At 62.0% G+C, this 16,258-nt stretch overlaps 1 protein-coding gene across 6 annotated transcripts in view; it reads right to left on the reverse strand.

Annotated features, from left to right (window-relative positions):
- Nucleotides 1-232: 232 nt before the first annotated feature.
- Nucleotides 233-16,258, reverse strand: part of MEF2D (myocyte enhancer factor 2D) — an 83,641-nt gene continuing 67,615 nt past the window's right edge. For 3 of the 6 annotated variants that reach the window (XM_082495931.1, XM_082495932.1, XM_082495930.1), the window contains exons 7-12: nt 15,315-15,371; nt 10,269-10,459; nt 9,896-9,916; nt 6,572-6,701; nt 2,686-2,932; nt 233-690 (exon numbers count right to left, since the gene is read on the reverse strand). In XM_082495931.1, coding sequence (XP_082352057.1) covers nt 360-690; nt 2,686-2,932; nt 6,572-6,701; nt 9,896-9,916; nt 10,269-10,459; nt 15,315-15,371 — 977 coding nt within the window. In that variant the 3' untranslated portion in view covers nt 233-359. The remainder of the gene's footprint in view (nt 691-2,685; nt 2,933-6,571; nt 6,702-9,895; nt 9,917-10,268; nt 10,460-15,314; nt 15,372-16,258) is intronic. The other 3 variants (XM_082495934.1, XM_082495933.1, XM_082495935.1) reach the window with 3 other exon arrangements.

Consider the following 16,258-nt stretch of genomic DNA (forward strand, 5'->3'; position numbering starts at 1 on the left):
ATCGCCAGGGACTGCTTTTTTTGGGGGGGTGAGGACACAGCTATTTGAGTTTTATCTCCCCGCCCCCCCTCGCCGCCGCCTCGAAGCCCCCGGCCGAGGAGCGCCGTATGTACTGCGTGCATCACCTGCTGCGCTAGAATGAATGCCTACAAAATCCTAAAGCTATTTCTCAGGCAGTTTATGATAATTTCCCCCCCCCAAACCCCCCCCCCCCGCCCCTACCCCATCCCATCCCCAAGAACCCGTTTTGCCCTCCCTCCCCCCTACCTTCCCCCCTTCCCCATCCCTCCCCCCCCCCCCCCCTTCCCCACGGCCCCGCTGCGAGCCGGCGGCGCTCCCAAGGGACGGCGGGGACCCCGTTATGTCACCCAGGTATCCAACCGCATGCGCTTTACGGAGGGGCTCTCCCCCTCGGGCTCGCTGGTGGGTCGCAGGAGACCCAGGGACGAGCCGAAATCGGGGCGGGCGGGATCGTCCCGCTCGCTGTTGCCTTCGTAGGAGCTGGTGTTGCTGCTGAGGCTGTCGACGGGCGAGCGGCCGGTGGGCTCGTGCCGGGGCTGGTGGGGGAAGGTGCTGAGCGGGGTGGCAGTGTTTCTTTCCCGGTTGGGCGAGACGGGCTCCGACTTGATGCTGATGTTGGGGTTGGTGTTGACAGTCAAAGTGGTGGTGTGGGACAAGTGACTCCCTTGTCTGAGCGTCCGGAAGGGACGAGGTTGGGAGAGGAAGAGGAGGAGGAGGAGGAGAAGGAGGAGGAGGAGGAAGAGGAGAGGAGGAGAGGGAGGAAGGGGGAGAAACAGATGGAGGGGGAGATAACGGGAAGTTTCTCATTATTCATCTTTCCGGAGGCCTTTGACCCTCCACTCCACAGAATTCCTAACCCGCACGCCCCCGCGGCTGAACGAATCCGGAGTTATGAATCTGGATCAGATTATGAATCCGGATCAAACTATGAATCCGGATGAAACTATGAATCCACATCAGACTATGAATCCGGATCAAACTATGAATCCGGATGAAACTATGAATCCAGATGAAACTATGAATCCGGATCAAACTATGAATCTGGATGAAACTATGAATCCAGATCAGACTATGAATCCGGATCAAACTATGAATCCGGATCAAACTATGAATCCACATCAGACTATGAATCCGGATCAAACTATGAATCCGGATTCCCAATTAGAATTACGAATTATTACAACTCCAGAATTCATAATCCGCACGCTCACCACAATGCATCACCGCCGCGCCAGGATCAGACCCCGCACAACCCTGCGGGCACCCCCGCCACCCCGATCCCACCCCCCAGTACCCGCAGCAGTCACCCAAACACGTGGAGGAGAAGGACAGACTGCAACACCCCCGGCCGCCCCCGGCCCGCGGGCACCCCTACGGCTCTGCCCCGGCGTCTTCCACGGGCTGAGCAACCCCGGTGGGGCGCTGGGACGGGTGGTTTTGTTCCAAGCTGGGAAAATCTTCAGCCCCTTTATTACAACCCAAAATTCATAGAATCACTGACTGGTTTGGGTTGGAAGGGAGCTTGAAGATCACCTCGTTCCACCCCCCTGCCCTGGGCAGGGCCACCTCCCCCCAGCCCAGGTTGCCCCCAGCCCCCTCCAACCCGGCCTTGAACCCCTCCAGGGATGGGGCAGCCACAGCTTCTCGGGGCACCCTGCGCCAGGGGCTCACCGCCCCCACAGCCAACAATTTCTTCCCAATATCTCATCTCACTCTCCCCTCTCTTAGTGTCAAACCGTTCCCCCTCGTCCCACGGCTCCCCTCCCTGACCCAGAGTCCCCCCCAGCTCTCCTGGAGCCCCTTTAGGTCCAGCTGCTGGGGAAGCTGCTGCCCGCCCTGCCTGGAAAATGGGCTCCGGGCAGCGGAGAAATGGACTGACCTCACCACGCCAACGCCTGGTGCACCCATAGATCCACCCGGGGATGTGAGTTTTGCTCCTAAACTGGGGCTGGGGCAAAGTCACCGAATCCCCCTCTTCAATTCCTGCCTTTTTCTTTTTTTGTCCCACGGTCTTCGTGTGATCGCGGGCGAGCTGCCGAAATCTTTATTTTGACTACGATAGGCTGCAAAAGCTCTGCGTGTGGACGCTTTATTCCAAACTAAAAGCGGATCTACTTCAGAAAACCCGCTCCAATGTGCGAGTGGATGTATTTTTTTTCCCCGGAGTTAAACAATTCGTTTTCAATTTTAAAAGCTACCTTCTTTCTACCCTAACGGGACCGCTTAAGACACGTTATTCTGCAATGACCATCCCACGTAACTCTGGCTCCTGCGGGATCTCAGCTCCCCCCACGTGAGGTGAAGAGCGCAATCCTCCTGCTGCGGATAGAAGCAGCTCTGGGAGAGCGTCACCTATCACGCCGTCACCCCGATCTCATCCGGGGACTCCGGGGTCACTCCTGTCCCACGGTGGCAGGGACAGGATTCCCCAAACACCCCGAGCTCACTGCTCCGGCTCCTCCTGCAGCCGTGGGCACGGCTGCTCCTGCCTTTTAGGAGCACGGCGCAAACCCCCTGTCATTGCCCGCAGCGGGAGGCGCTGGATGCGCCCGCGGAGGAGTCGCAGGTTCTGCAGGTTTGGCACCTCGGGGGAGTTCCCCGCTTCCCTCTTGCCTTTTAGGACATCACGTGAGCGGCCCGTGACACCGTACCCCTCTCACTTACATTAAATTTCCTAGTGATACAGGAACCAGGTGCTGCTGCTGCTGCTGCTGCTGCTGCTGTTGCTGCTGCTGCTGCTGTTGCTGCTGCTGCTGTTGCTGCTGCTGCTGCTGTTGCTGCTGTTGCTGCTGCTGCTGCTGCTGCTGCTGCTGCTGCTGCTGCTGCCAGGCGGAGATGTTGCCAAGGGACAGCCCACCAGGTGAGCTGAAGGCCGGCAGCGAAGACAACTCAGCGCTCGTCAGCTGATAATCTGGAAAGGAAAGGAAAGGAACGGAGCCCTTCAGTCATTTCAACGTCAAACCTGCTCCGGCGGAGCCCTGGGCGCTGCAAGAAGATGGAGACCCGCTCAAGAGAGGCAAACCAGCCACAACTTGTAGAATTTGTAGAATCCGTGAATTTCAGCCATCGCTGTGAGCTGCGGAGAGAGCGTCTGGGGTTCGCGCAGTGGCCGGTCCAGCCCAAGCCACGACAGACGGCCATGGGACACGTGGAGTCACAGAACGGTTTGGGGTGGAAGGGATGTCTAAAGGTCATCTAGTCCAACCCCCTGCCATGAGCTGGGACATCTTCAAGGAGATCAGGTTGCTCCAAGCCCCGTCCAACCTGAGCTGGGATGTTCCCAGTCTGACCCAGCCTGGGATGTTCCCAGGGATGGGGCATCCCCCACCTCTCTGGGCAACCTGGGCTGGCATCTCATCACCCTCAGCGTAACAAATGGCTTCTTTAGATCTAGTCGCCTTCTACCTTCAAGGCAGGAGCCGCTAACGAGACCCCTCCACCACCTTCACACCATCCAACACCCACTGGTGACGCCCCCAAAAAGCGACGAGACACACGTTTCCTCCACCCCCGGAGTGAGGAACCCCCCCGGTGGCTGCTCAACCCTCCCCCCCGCCGTGTGTGTGCTCCATCCCACCCCCGTGTGTGCTCCATCCCACCCCCGCGGGGTCCGTCCCGTCTGGTCCCGTCCGGTCCCGTCCCCGCGCGGCAGCAGAGGGCGCTCTCCGCCCGTCATCGGCCACGCGCGGCGCCGCCGCTCCCGCTCCCACGGACCGGTACCCCCCCGGTACCCCCCTGTGCGCCGGTACCCCCCGTGCCCCGGTACACCCCATGCCCCGGTACACCCTCCACGCCCCAGTAACACCACCCCCCCCCCCCCCATGCCCTGGTACCCCCCATGCCCCAGTACAACCCACACCCGGTGCCCCCCCCGTGCCCCGGTACCCCCCCTATGCCCTGGTACACCCCATGCTCTGGTAATCCCCCACCCCTCCTACTCCAGTAAAACCACCCGTGCCCCAGTACCCCCCCCATGCCCCAGTAAACCCCCCATGCCCTGGTACACCCCCCCTACCCTGGTACACCCCATGCACCAGTACACTGCATGCCCTGGTACACCCCCCCCGCCCCCCCCATGCCCCAGTACCCCCCATGCCCCGGTACACCCCTCCTACCCCGGTACCCCCCCCTATGCACTGGTACCCCCCGCTATGCACCAGTACAACCCATGCCCTGGTACCCCCTCATGCTCCAGTACACCCCCGTGCCCTGGTACCCCCCCATACACTGGTACACCACATGCTCCAGTACCCCCCCATGCCCCAGTAACCCCCCCCCACCATGCACTGGTACCCACCATGTGCTGGTACACCCCCACACCCTGGTACACCCACCACCACCACCCCCCCACTTGGATGTGGGAGAGGGAGATGCTCTTCCCACCCACGACTCTGGGAGCCTCCCCAAAACAGAATCACAGACTGGTTTGGGTGGGAAGGGACCTTAAAGTTCATCCAGTGCCACCCCCTGCCCCGGGCAGGGCCACCTCCCCCCAGCCCAGGTTGCCCCCAGCCCCGTCCAACCCGGCCTTGAACCCCTCCAGGGATGGGGCAGCCACAGCTTCTCGGGGCACCCTGCGCCAGGGGCTCACCGCCCCCACAGCCAACAATTTCTTCCCAATATCTCATCTCACTCTCCCCTCTCTCAGTGTCAAACCATTCCCCCTGTCCCACAGCTCCCCTCCCTGACCCAGAGTCCCCCCCCAGCTTCCCCGTCGGAAAACCCAGCCCAGCATCCCAAAAACCCAGGGGGGTGAATTGTACAAATCCTGCGGTGACGCAGCACAGGGAAGGGAGGGAAGCAGCTCCCGGAGATGGTCAAACCCTCGCTCCGCTGTTTCCGACACCCACAGCCCCTGAGCCTTTCTCAAACCCCTCGTCCTCCCCTCCCCGCACCCCCTTCCTCGTTTTTGGGTGCCTCGTGGTTTCAGCCTTCCCCACCCCAGCGGGGCCAACCTCGCCCGCAGCGGCGGCGCAACACAAAGAGGCGACTGCGAAGGCGCTGAACCGCCGCCAAAGCCGCCGGGCTGACAGCGGGCACACCCTCCAGAATGTCCCAGGACCGGCTTCATCGCTCTACGCGGTTCTTCAACCCCCAGCACCAGCCATTCCGGTTTCGGAGCTCCTGACACCCACTGGTTACGCCACCCGCCTCCGCAGCCAACGCCAAGAGCTTGAACCGGAGCCATCCCATCTCTCGTTTAAGTTTGGCGGCTTAATGGGGCGGCGGAGCAGGCAGGGGAAAGGGCACGCGAACCCCCCGGCCGGCGGGAAGCTCAACGCAACCTCATGGGCCCGAAATCCGGATAATTCCCACCCGATGGATAGGTTAGCCCTGGGAAGAAGAAGCGGCAAGGTTTGGGAGCTCGCGACGGCGCCCTACAGCCGTCCCCGCGGCGAGAACCTCTACGGTATCTCCAGCAAACGTCCCGGCCACAGACACCCAAGGCGCCCGAGCGGGAACGCTTCTCCGCCTGTGGTCAACTGGGAGAGAAAAATAAATACAGAAAGCCAAAATTCAGCCCCACCCCCACCCCCCTCCATCCAGCTCCGCCCCGCGCGGCAGCAGCACAGGGCTCAATTAAAAAAAGCTATTTTGGGGATTTTGGCTGTAGAGAGCCCGGCTGGTGGACCACAGGGCCGCCGATGCTTTCCGCGCAGGGAAAGGAGGCGACTCGTCACGCACAAACGAGCATCTTCAGGGCGACACCTACTAATTAGGAGAGGGAGTTCCCGACACGCCTATTCTGGGTCCTTCCAGACAAGCAGCTTTTCACATTTTTCGCAAACTTTTCGCTGAGCGAATGCCAAAAAAGTGAGTTACGTGGGACAGCAGCGAGCCCTTAAAAGGCTTCAGGGGGGTGGTTTGACAGGTCGCAGGCGAACAAACCCCTTCGCTCGGGCAAGCGCGCTGTAACCGTCGCCTCGGGCGGCCGGACCTCCCCCCTCCCCCCCCCCCCCAGCCCCAATCTGGTGTGCCTACGAGCAGGCTGGTTTGCATTCTTCCCCAATTTTTTTTTGGGGGGGGGGGGGGGGGGCGACGCTCATTTTTCATTAAGCCCCTGTTACAACATCACCCTGGAGATGGGCGCAGCTGTAATTAGCACCCGCTTAAAAGCACCGTCACGCTGCCAGCGCAGTGCAATGGGCTGTAGGATGACAGAATCGGGCCCTCGCGGACCTTCTGGATGAGACAGCCAGTTCTCATTGTCCAAGTATTCCCTTGATTTTAATCCTCTTGGACTCTTGGGGGTTGGACTAGATGGTCTCCAGAGGTCCCTTCCAACCCTGACCACGCTGTGATCGCGCGACCGCGTCTCGCAGCAGCGAGTTGCGCGAGGTGGGCACGTGCCCGCGGCAGCACACGTCCCCTCTCGCGTTACTGATAAGCGTCGCTCTCATCAACGGCGAGAGGATGGAGCCGGGCTCTTCCCAGCGGCGCCCAGCGACCGGACGAGGGGCGACGGGCGCAAAGTGGGACACGGGAGGGTCCGTCTGACCACGGGGAGGAACATTCAATTAGGCACCGGGAAGCTCGTGCCGCTCTTTACCTGTGTTGTAGGCGGTGGGCATGGCAGAGAAGGGCAGTCCCTGCGTCAGCAAACTCGGAGTAGCCACAGAAACAACCGGTGTGGTCAAAGAGTGAGTTGCTTGGGAGACCCCCAACCGCTGCGTGTTCTGCTGGGGAAGCAAAAGGAGAGAGTATCACAACCCCGACCCGCGTTTTACTCTTGTTCTTAGGGGTTGTGCCCCCTCCCCCCCAAAAAAAAAACACCTCACTCTGCAGTTCTCCCCTCCCTCCCCGGGCATGCACCAGCGGCCGAGGCTGATCCCGGAGACGGCGGGACTAAGCGGGATTGATGCTCCGGCCATTCCTCATCGCAATAAAGCACGGTGCGAACCGCACCGGTTACAGATATTTCGGCCCCTCGTGACATTCGTTCGCAGGTCGCTTGGCGTTGGCCGCGGGTCACCTTTCTGCCCCGGGCCGGGTTTCACCCGCGAGGACCAGCGACCCCGCCGCGTGCACGGAGGGGACGCCTCTGTCTGTATTCCTTCTGGTGGGAAAAGGAAGAGTCGCTGTGTTCCCAGAGGATGCCCGCTGAGCTTTGGTGTGCTGTTCAAGGAGGCGGAAAGGTACCAAACCAAACCGGGACCCGCTACGGCAGCGCAGAGCTGCCACATCCCTGCAGCACCCATGGGCGGGAACGTGTCCCCTGCCTCTAAGGGTACCCGAAGCTGCTGAGCATCGGCCTCGGGATTTTAAAGGTCCTTTGGCATCCTTCAACTTGAAACCCAGCGCTCAGCAACGCGCCGCCTCGGCGCCCTCACGAGGTTTGGGGTGACTCGGGAATTAGGAGGTCCACTGTGGAAAAATTCTGCCCTTGGACCGGTGCAACGCCCGGCTCCCCCCCGCCGTTTTCCAGGCAGTTACGTGGGCGGATCTCCGGGTCAGCTTCAGCCCCTGTTTACAAGGCAGATAATCCGGGCTGTCCCTGCTGATCTGATTTAAATCAGACTCAAGAGGCTTGACTCTAATCTGGAGCACTCCGGCACACGTCACCCTGCGAAGACCGGGGCAGCGCCCAGCTTAAATCGCGCCTGGCACGAGGCTGGATGCGTCCCCGAGAGCCTTCCCAGGGCTCCCAGCGCCTTTCGGGGCTGGGCATGGGACCCTGCAAGGCTCGACGGCGCCGCGGGGCTCTCCTGGGATAAGGCTGGAGGCTAAAAAACAGCCTCCCCCCCCCCCCTCCCACTTTGCCTCCGCCACTGCCGGAGGGTGACGGCACCGCCGGCGCGTTGGATTTGCGGCATCCCTGCACCCCCACGCTGCCCAGCCCGCAGGTCCCTCCCCGCCACCCGGGGAAGGCGATTACCAGGGCTCTAATTGCTAAAGCCCCGGAGCCGTAGGGAGCGGGTTTTCCTGGCACCCATCCCGCTGGCAACCGCCCCTCCGGCCGTGCCCGCTGCTCGGGACACCGCAGAGAAACACCTTTGGGGTGGGCAGGATTCAACCCCATCCCTCTCCTCCGGACCCTGAGGCAGCCCAGCAGGATGCGACCCGTAGCCCCATCACCCTCCAGTAGCCTTATGGCTTTCTCGGGATGAATCCGGCCACCACGACGGAGGGATGGGATGCCGGGCGAGCAGGGGTATATCGGCCCCGGGGACAGGGCAGCAGCCACCCCCGTTAGACCCCGAGGTGAGCGCGGGGATATCAACCTTAAGCACCACCCCCCCCCCCAATTTTCACCCCGGTTCATGCAGGCAGGAGGTGCTGAGGGGTGCGAGCTGCCCCCGCGCCCACCGCCCCGTGCTGCTCACACCGCCGTGCGCCTTGGCGAAAACGCTCCCGCTTGCAAAAAAAAAAAAAAAAAGCCATTCCGGCTCCGTTACAAACCCATGCAGGCATGCTCCCGGCTGAGCGCGCTTGTCGCCGTAGGCTTGGGGACCGCATCCTGCTCTAACCTTCAGATTAGGGGCACGGGGAGAAATGGGGTGGGGGGACACACGCACACACCTCTCTGAACGCCCTAAAAGAGCAGAGGGTGCTCAGGGGCGTGAGCGCAGGGGGGTGGGCAGCGCTCAGCGCCGGGGCTGCTGCCTCATCCTGCTGCCCCTGCGTGTGCGTGAAGAGGTCCCTTTGTCCCCTCCATCCTGGGGTTTTGTCACCTTCCACCTCCCTCCCCGCTGCCAGCTCGGTTTGGGCGAGGACCGCGCTTCACTTCGGGCAAAAATCACGCCGGGTGAGCTCAGACTACCAATTAGTGCCAACCCCGGCTGATTTTTTGGGGTTTTTTTTTTGGGTTTTTTTTTGTTGTTTGCCTAAAGCAAGCTGCTCCTCCAGCTCGGAGACAGGCAGCGCCCTCCGGCAGCGGGGACGGTGACGAGCAGATGGGGAGGCGGGAGGTGACCGGTTTTCACTCCGCAGATGGGGAAACTGAGGCACGGAGCTGCCGGGAAGGCGGACCGCGAAGGGTTTTGGGGTAGAGAGAAAGGCAGAATTTAAGTCCGCCAAAGCCCCGGCCGATCCTTTCCCTGGCCAAGAGCGTCTCCTTGCAGGCTGCGAGAGGAATTTGGCTTACTCCCGTGGTTTTGGAGAGCTTTTTTCCCTGGCTGCGTTAGCTGCATCCTACAGCGGCTCTCGCCCTTTCCTCGCTGCGCTGACCTGTCGCCCATCTGCCCTACACCAGAATAGCAACGGAACGGGGTGAATCATTGCCACCAACAAGGTGGTGTTCACTTTGCTGGCGGGGGTGGGGGGAAGAGGAGGGGGGGGGGGGGAAAAAAAAAAGCCATAAAAATAACACGGAAAACTGCCCCCGTGCACAAAGGAGGTTTAGGGAGCGCAGTAGGCAGCCGGTGGATTTACACCGGCTTTAAATAATATCCTTAATATGGGAAGAGCCTGATTGACTCCCTCTCTCTCATGTGGTGGCGGAGGGCCAGGCGTCCCCGTGCTGCGAACTGCGGTGGCTCCAGCGAAGCCCCCGGGGTTGGCGGTGCCCAGGGTGGCTCCGCACAGCACCGGTCCCAAAAGGCACCCGGGCTGCCCCCTCCCCCCCCCACTGCAAGGGGAAACCAGCACAGCTTTTTTTTTTTGGGGGGGGGGGGGGAGGAGAAACAGGCACTTTGCAGCTCCTTCTTTTCCGTAGGGACTCTGATTTTCCTAAAAGCGCGTTTTTCTCGGCATTGCTTTTCCGTGGCAGGACTGGATGTGACGCTGGCGCCCGTGCTCCCAACGGAGGGCAAAGGGGCCACCCCCTACGCGTGCCCCACGCCTTCGCCCAGCCCAGGGCAGGGTGCGGCGACCAACGGGACTAAGTGGCCCACGTCCCACCCCGCCGCGCCGCGCGCTCAGCAGGGCAACTCACCAGAGCCAAGTGGTCCTCCGTCTGCCCGCCGGCGAACAGAGAGAAAACCGAGAGGCACCGTTAACTCCACAGCCCCGCCAACCCCCCACGCCGCCCCGCTAACCGGCACCGCGCCCTCGCCCACCGCGGGGCACGTACTGGGTTATACTGGTGCCCGGCGCAGGGCTTCACGCCGTGCTGGTTGCAGGCATAGGTTTTGCACCACCACGGGTCTCCCCACCTGCACGGCCCCGGCGGCTCCCACCGCTCCGGCACGGAGTAGGTGCCCGCCACCGCCTCTGCGCCAGCGTAACGGCCACCCCGCAACCGCGCCGTTGGCGGGGGACGCGCTCCCACCCCCCCGTCTCCCAGCAGATCTCGGCCGGGCGCTCACCAAATGGTGCATGAGCCCCTTCCCGCTCTGCGAAGTGATGACGCGTAAATCCGGCTTGCGGCTGTTGGTGGCGAGCTGCGTGCCGTGGGAGGGCGGTGGCGGGGACTTGGCCGGGATGATCTTGCCCAAGCTGCTGCCGTTGGACACGGGAAGGAGACCCGGAGAGGCTCTGGCACTCACGTAGCCGTTTCCTGCAGGAAAATGGGTGACAGAGAAGGAGGTGACCGCACGGCCGTGACCGCATGGCAACAGCAAATGCACGGCGACGGTGAAGGCATGGCGATAGTGAATGCATGGAGATGGTGAATGCATGGCGACGGTGAAGGCATGGCGATGGTGAAAGCGTAGTCATGGTGAATGCACGGCGATGGTGAAGGCATGGCGATAGTGAACGCACGGAGATGGTGAATGCACAGTGAGTGACGGTGAATGCACGGTGACGATGAAGGCATGGTGACGGTGAATGTGTGGAAATGGTGAATGCACAGCGATGGTGAAGGAATGGCAATAGTGAATGCATGGTCACGGTGAATGCACGGTGATGGTGAATGCACGGTGACCGTGAACACATGGAGATGGTGAATGCACAGTAACGGTGAATGCACGGTGACGGTGAAGGCATGGTGATGGTGAAGGCATGGTGACGGCGAATGCATGGTGACGGCGAATGCATGGTGACGGTGAATGTATGGTGACGGTGAACGCACAGTGATGGTGAATGTATGGCGATGGTGAATGCACAGCAACGGTGAACACATGGTGATGGTGAAGGCATGGTGACAGTGAAGACATGGCAATGGTGAATGCCCAGTGATGGTGAATGCATGGTGGTGGTGAATGCATGGCGATGGTGAATGCACGGTGATGGTGAATGCATGGCAATGGTGAATGCATGGTGGTGGTGAATGCATGGCGATGGTGAATGCATGGCAACGGTGAATACATGGTGACAGTGAATACATGGCAATGGTGAATGCATGGTGACGGCGAATGCATGACGATGGTGAAGGGGTGCATGGCGAGTGGTGCCACAGCGGGGCTCCCCCCTGGGAGAGCAGCACCGCATCCCCCCAGGCTCCCCAAAACCCACCCAGGCAGGCTCACCCGCAGCCCCCGGGCAGGTACCTGCCTGCCGGCAGCGCCAGGCAGCCCCGCGCGAGCTCGGCAGTGCCGGCCGGCACTGGGATGCCTGCAGCGGCCGCATCCTCCCCACCAAAGCCAGCGAAGCTGCCCCGGGGCAGGCAGGGGCAGAGGCAGGGCAGGCAGGCGGCCCCGAGCTCCCGGTGCCCGGGGCAGCTCCTCAACCTGCAGGAACCCTCCATCGTTACTGAAATCACAACCAATAAATATTACAGCAAGATTTGCAGCAAGGCCTCTTTACGCTGCTCCGGCAGGGTACTGGGGCCCGAGCAAGGGGGGGGATAATTACTGTTACGTTCACTTTTAAGGTCTCTTTATGGTACCGGAGCAGCGAAAAGGGGCTGTGGCAGAGCGAGGACTCGGTTCACTGATCCCACTGCCCCTTTGAAGATCTGAGGTTCCCTCCTCCTCCTCCTCCTGCTGCCCCACTTAAGGATTTTATGTGCAAAGAAGGGGGGGGGGGGTGAAGAAGAAAGGAAAGGAAGAAAAAAATTTAAAAAGGAAAAGATTTGATGAACATCAGGAAAGGAATAAATTGGATCAGATTACTGTTCTGATGAGGGTGGTTTTTTTTTTTTTTTTTTATGAATAGGCCCCAAAGATAGAAAGGCGTTTAGCAATCACCAGGATTCAGCCCTCATATTCATTGCATGTTAGACCGGGAAAAATAGGTCGCTGATTGCATTATTAATCACATCTACCATTGCGCTACATCTGCATTTCAGCAGGCGGCTGGTGGCAGTGACGCCGCAGCCATGGCGCGTGCTCATCGGGGACCGAGCACCAGCCGCTGCCTCTCCCAGAGCCGCCCCAGGGCCGGACACATGGGTGATGGGGTAAACCGGGCACGGGGGATGGCCACGCACCCCGGGAGCCACCGGTCTGATGCCACCGAGACGGAGGGATGCTGCCTGAGCGGGTCCTGGGAGGTGCCCATCAGGGATGCCCGCGGTGGCCGGGCTGCTGCAGGCTGGCAGCTCCCGTATCCGTGTCCCTGCCCGAGGGAGGGGACCGGCTTTCCTGTCCTGAGCGAGGTGTCCTCCCAGTCCTGAATCACCGTGAGCAGCCGTGCATAAGGCATGTGCCTGGTGCACCAGATCCCGGGTACCTCCACGCACCGAGAACTACTCACGAGGCCATTGGCTTTTATATTTCTTAACGATGAAGGTGCATAAAATTCCCCGGGTGACCTTTGCTGCCCACAGTGCCAACGGAGGCAAAGCCAAAAGAAATGTTAAAACTCCTTAATATCCTCTTTCCCGAGGTGGTACCGACACGGATGCAGACGTGGCTCTCATGGCAACCGCCACTTTGAGGTACGGCACATCGGGGTGTGGGTCAGGGTGGCCCCGGGGCTGGAGGGGAGCAGGTTTGGATCCCAGCGCCGCCACTCACCCCCAAAGGGGCTTCCCTTGGGCGCTGCCAGCGGAGGGTCTCCCCAACCTGGACCTGGGAACCCCCGTGAGCCAGAGAGAGAAGGGCTGCCCTCCCGCTAGGATTTCGGGATAACCTTCACCCCAAAAAAGGGGTCCAAAAGTGGAGCACTCCGGGCTGCCTTTACACCGCCCTGGTGTCAATTTGAGCCTGGCACTGCCCCGTGCCCTCGCCAAGCCGGGGACAGCCGGGGCACAGCATCCCCTGGAAGCGCCATGGATGGTGTGCACCATGGCGAGGATGCAGGCAGGACGCGGGGACGCAGGCAGGATGGGGGGACACAGGCAGGATGGGGGGACGCAGGCAGGATGGGGGGACGCAGACAGGATGGGGGGACGCAGGCAGAATGGGGGGATGCAGGCAGGATGCAGGGATGCATGCAGGATGGGGGGATGCAGGCAGGATGGGGGGACGCAGGCAGAATGGGGGGATGCAGGCAGGATGCAGGGATGCAGGCAGGATGCGGGGATGCAGGCAGGATGGGGGGATGCAGGCAGGATGGGGGGGATGCATGCAGGATGCAGGGATGCAGGCAGGATGGGGGGACGCAGGCAGGACGCGGGGATGCAGGCAGGATGGGGGGACGCAGGCAGGATGGGGGGACGCAGGCAGAATGGGGGGATGCATGCAGGATGCGGGGACGCAGGCAGGATGGGGGGATGCAGGCAGGATGGGGGGATGCAGGCAGAATGGGGGGACGCAGGCAGGATGGGGGGGGATGCATGCAGGATGCAGGGATGCAGGCAGGATGGGGGGACGCAGGCAGGATGGGGGGATGCAGGCAGGATGGGGGGATGCAGGCAGGATGGGGGGACGCAGGCAGGACGCGGGGATGCAGGCAGGACGTGGGGATGCAGGCAGGACGTGGGGACGCAGCCCGCATCGCTGCAGGATCGGGCCAGAGCGGTGGCTGATGACTCAGAGGCAGCAGGTGATCGCTCGGTGCTGCAGAGATTGCAAGGGAGGAGGAGGAGAAAGAGCAGGAGGAGGAGGAGGAGGAGGAGGAGGAGAAGGAGGAAGAAATGTCCCAGGTATCCAAAAACCGCATGCGCAGTGCCGCAGCCAGCCTCCCCTCCCGCAGCCGGAGCGGGGAGCCCCGGGGACGGTGGGGGTCCGGGGACGGTGGGGGTCCGGGGCTGGCCACAGCCGGGCTGTCCCTGCTCCTTGCGCCCGTTTACTGGAGCGGCGGCAGGAACGCGGGGAATGCTCCGGTGACGTCAATGCTGACATTCACGGGCCCTGCCAAGCTCCTCGCCGCCGCCGCTGCTCCCGACAGCTGACATGGGGGCGGCCTGGGGGGGGGGGAAAAAAGGGGCAGCGAAGGTGGTCGGGGGCCGTGGCACCATGGCCCCTTCCCTCTGCCTTCCAAGGAGCCGCGAAGCGCCGCGGCGGGCGCTGCGAGGGCCCCGGGGGGGACGCCAGCCCCCAACTGCCCTGGCAGGGAGCAATGCCCCCGGCGCTGCCGTGGCTGCCGCCCAGGTTATTCCCGGCAGCGGCCGCGGCACAGGGGATGGGAACGGGCGGCCGCGGTGCTGCCGAACCGCGCCTGGCCCAGCCCCATCTGCCCAACCAGTGGGAGACGGGCTCCAGTTTGGTTTTAAGCGGGGCAGCGCCGAGTTCCACGTTCTTCCTCCGTGCTGTCGGCTGGAGACCACCCCCCCCCCCGCAAAAAAGCCCCCGAGGAGGGGGTGACGAGCCAAGCTCTCGGTGCGAGGCTGCCGTCCCCGCTCCGCCTCGCCCGGGGATGGATGGCATCCATCCCACTGCGCCCTGGACCGCAGCCCATCCTGCCCCAGCCCGGTAGCGGCAGCTGCTTCCCAGCAGGACCCGGGGGCCGTCACTGGTTTTTGGGTTGTACCTACGCAAGCGCCGGCCCCGAAGAGCTCAGCCTGCAGACAGCGGAGGCAGACCCGCGGGGAAGGAGGTATTATTAGCGCGTTTTATAGCCGGGGAGCTAAGCCACAAGGTCTGAGCCTCGTTAGCGCTGAGGCTCTCGCAGTGGAAAGGGACCTTAATGAGTTCTTTTTCCTCGCGGTAAAGCGCTACGAGGAATCAGGTGGGAAGCGACTCACCCGAGGTCAGGGGAGGAACCGGTTGCGACGCGGGGAGCTGAACCCAGAGCTGCCCAAACCACGGTCCGCAGCGGCCATCTCCGTCGGCCCCTTCATTTGCAGCTCCCCACAAGACCACGGGAGGTGTTGGCCCCCACGGACACGCACCCCCCTCCCGCCTCGGTCTCTGGGCTCTCCACTGAAACCAGCAGCCCCCAGTAAAGGCGCTGGCCTGGAGCTCCACGTGCCAAACCCTCCCGCTGCCAACAGCGGCCAAATCTTCCCTCGCCCTTCCTCCGTCGACCGACGGCGCTGAACGGCGAAGCAAAATCCTACGGTGTGCGTGGGGAAACTGAGGCACGGAGCGGCAAAGGGAGGCAAGGGCGCGGGTGCCGGCGGCCACAGCGGCTTCCTCACTTACCCACGGGGCTCGGGCAGGCTCCGTTCGTGTTGTTCAGGTCTCCCCCGAGCATCGCCCCTGCAAAGCAATGGGAAACACGGGGTCACCGTCCGCTCGGGAAGAGGGTGAGCATCCCCTTTCGGAGGGGAGGAAGAAGGGGGTGAGCATGAGGGAGGAAGGCAGAAGGAAAAGGAGCGGTGTCGCCTTCCCGGGGTGAAAGTCCCGGGCGAAAAGGAGCAGCATTCCTGGTGATCAGGTTGGGAAACATTATCCAGGCAGATCCGTTTCCTTTGGGCGGGAGCCAGGCGGCGCAGGAGCCCGCTCCAAAGGAGGCGGCTTGGAAAACACTGCGGCTATTTTATTCCAAGCCCCTCTTTGGGGGACACGGGGCCGGTGCTGCCGGGGAAGAGAGCCCCAGCAGCAAAACGTGAAACACTATCTGCCCTGTAATGTTCGCACCGAATGGAAACCATCCCCGCGCGCTGCCAGGACGCTGCTACAATTCGGCCTCCCACGGTCCCAACGTTTGGAAAGCGCCGCCGCTCCCCGCCGTGCCGGGAAAAACCATACCAGAGGCCTTTTTATCCCCAATAAACTGAACGTTTTGCCTCGCCTGCAAAAAGATGATTTTCTTTTTTTTTTTTTTTTTTTTTTTTTTCCCTGCCTTGTTATTGAGTTATTTCTGAAAGCCACCTATTCACAGCCCGGGGCCGCCCGGCCACGCCGCCGGCGGCGATTTCGGCCAACAACCGGCACGAAGGCTCCGGAGCCGCGACCGCAGTCATCCCGGAGCCCTTGGGCAGGGGAACGAGGAACCTCCGATCCCAAACCCCACCTCTAACCACCGCCCAACCCTTCTCACCCCACATGGGGAAACCTGAGCCAGAAACCTTTTTTTTCGGCTCTCAGCTCCGAAAGCGGGAGGAGAGCTGGAGGGATGAGGTGCCGGGAAGCGCCTTTGCTCC

The sequence above is a fragment of the Vanellus vanellus genome, assembly GCF_965231255.1.
Source record: "Vanellus vanellus genome assembly, chromosome: 27".
Classification (NCBI taxonomy): domain Eukaryota; kingdom Metazoa; phylum Chordata; class Aves; order Charadriiformes; family Charadriidae; genus Vanellus; species Vanellus vanellus.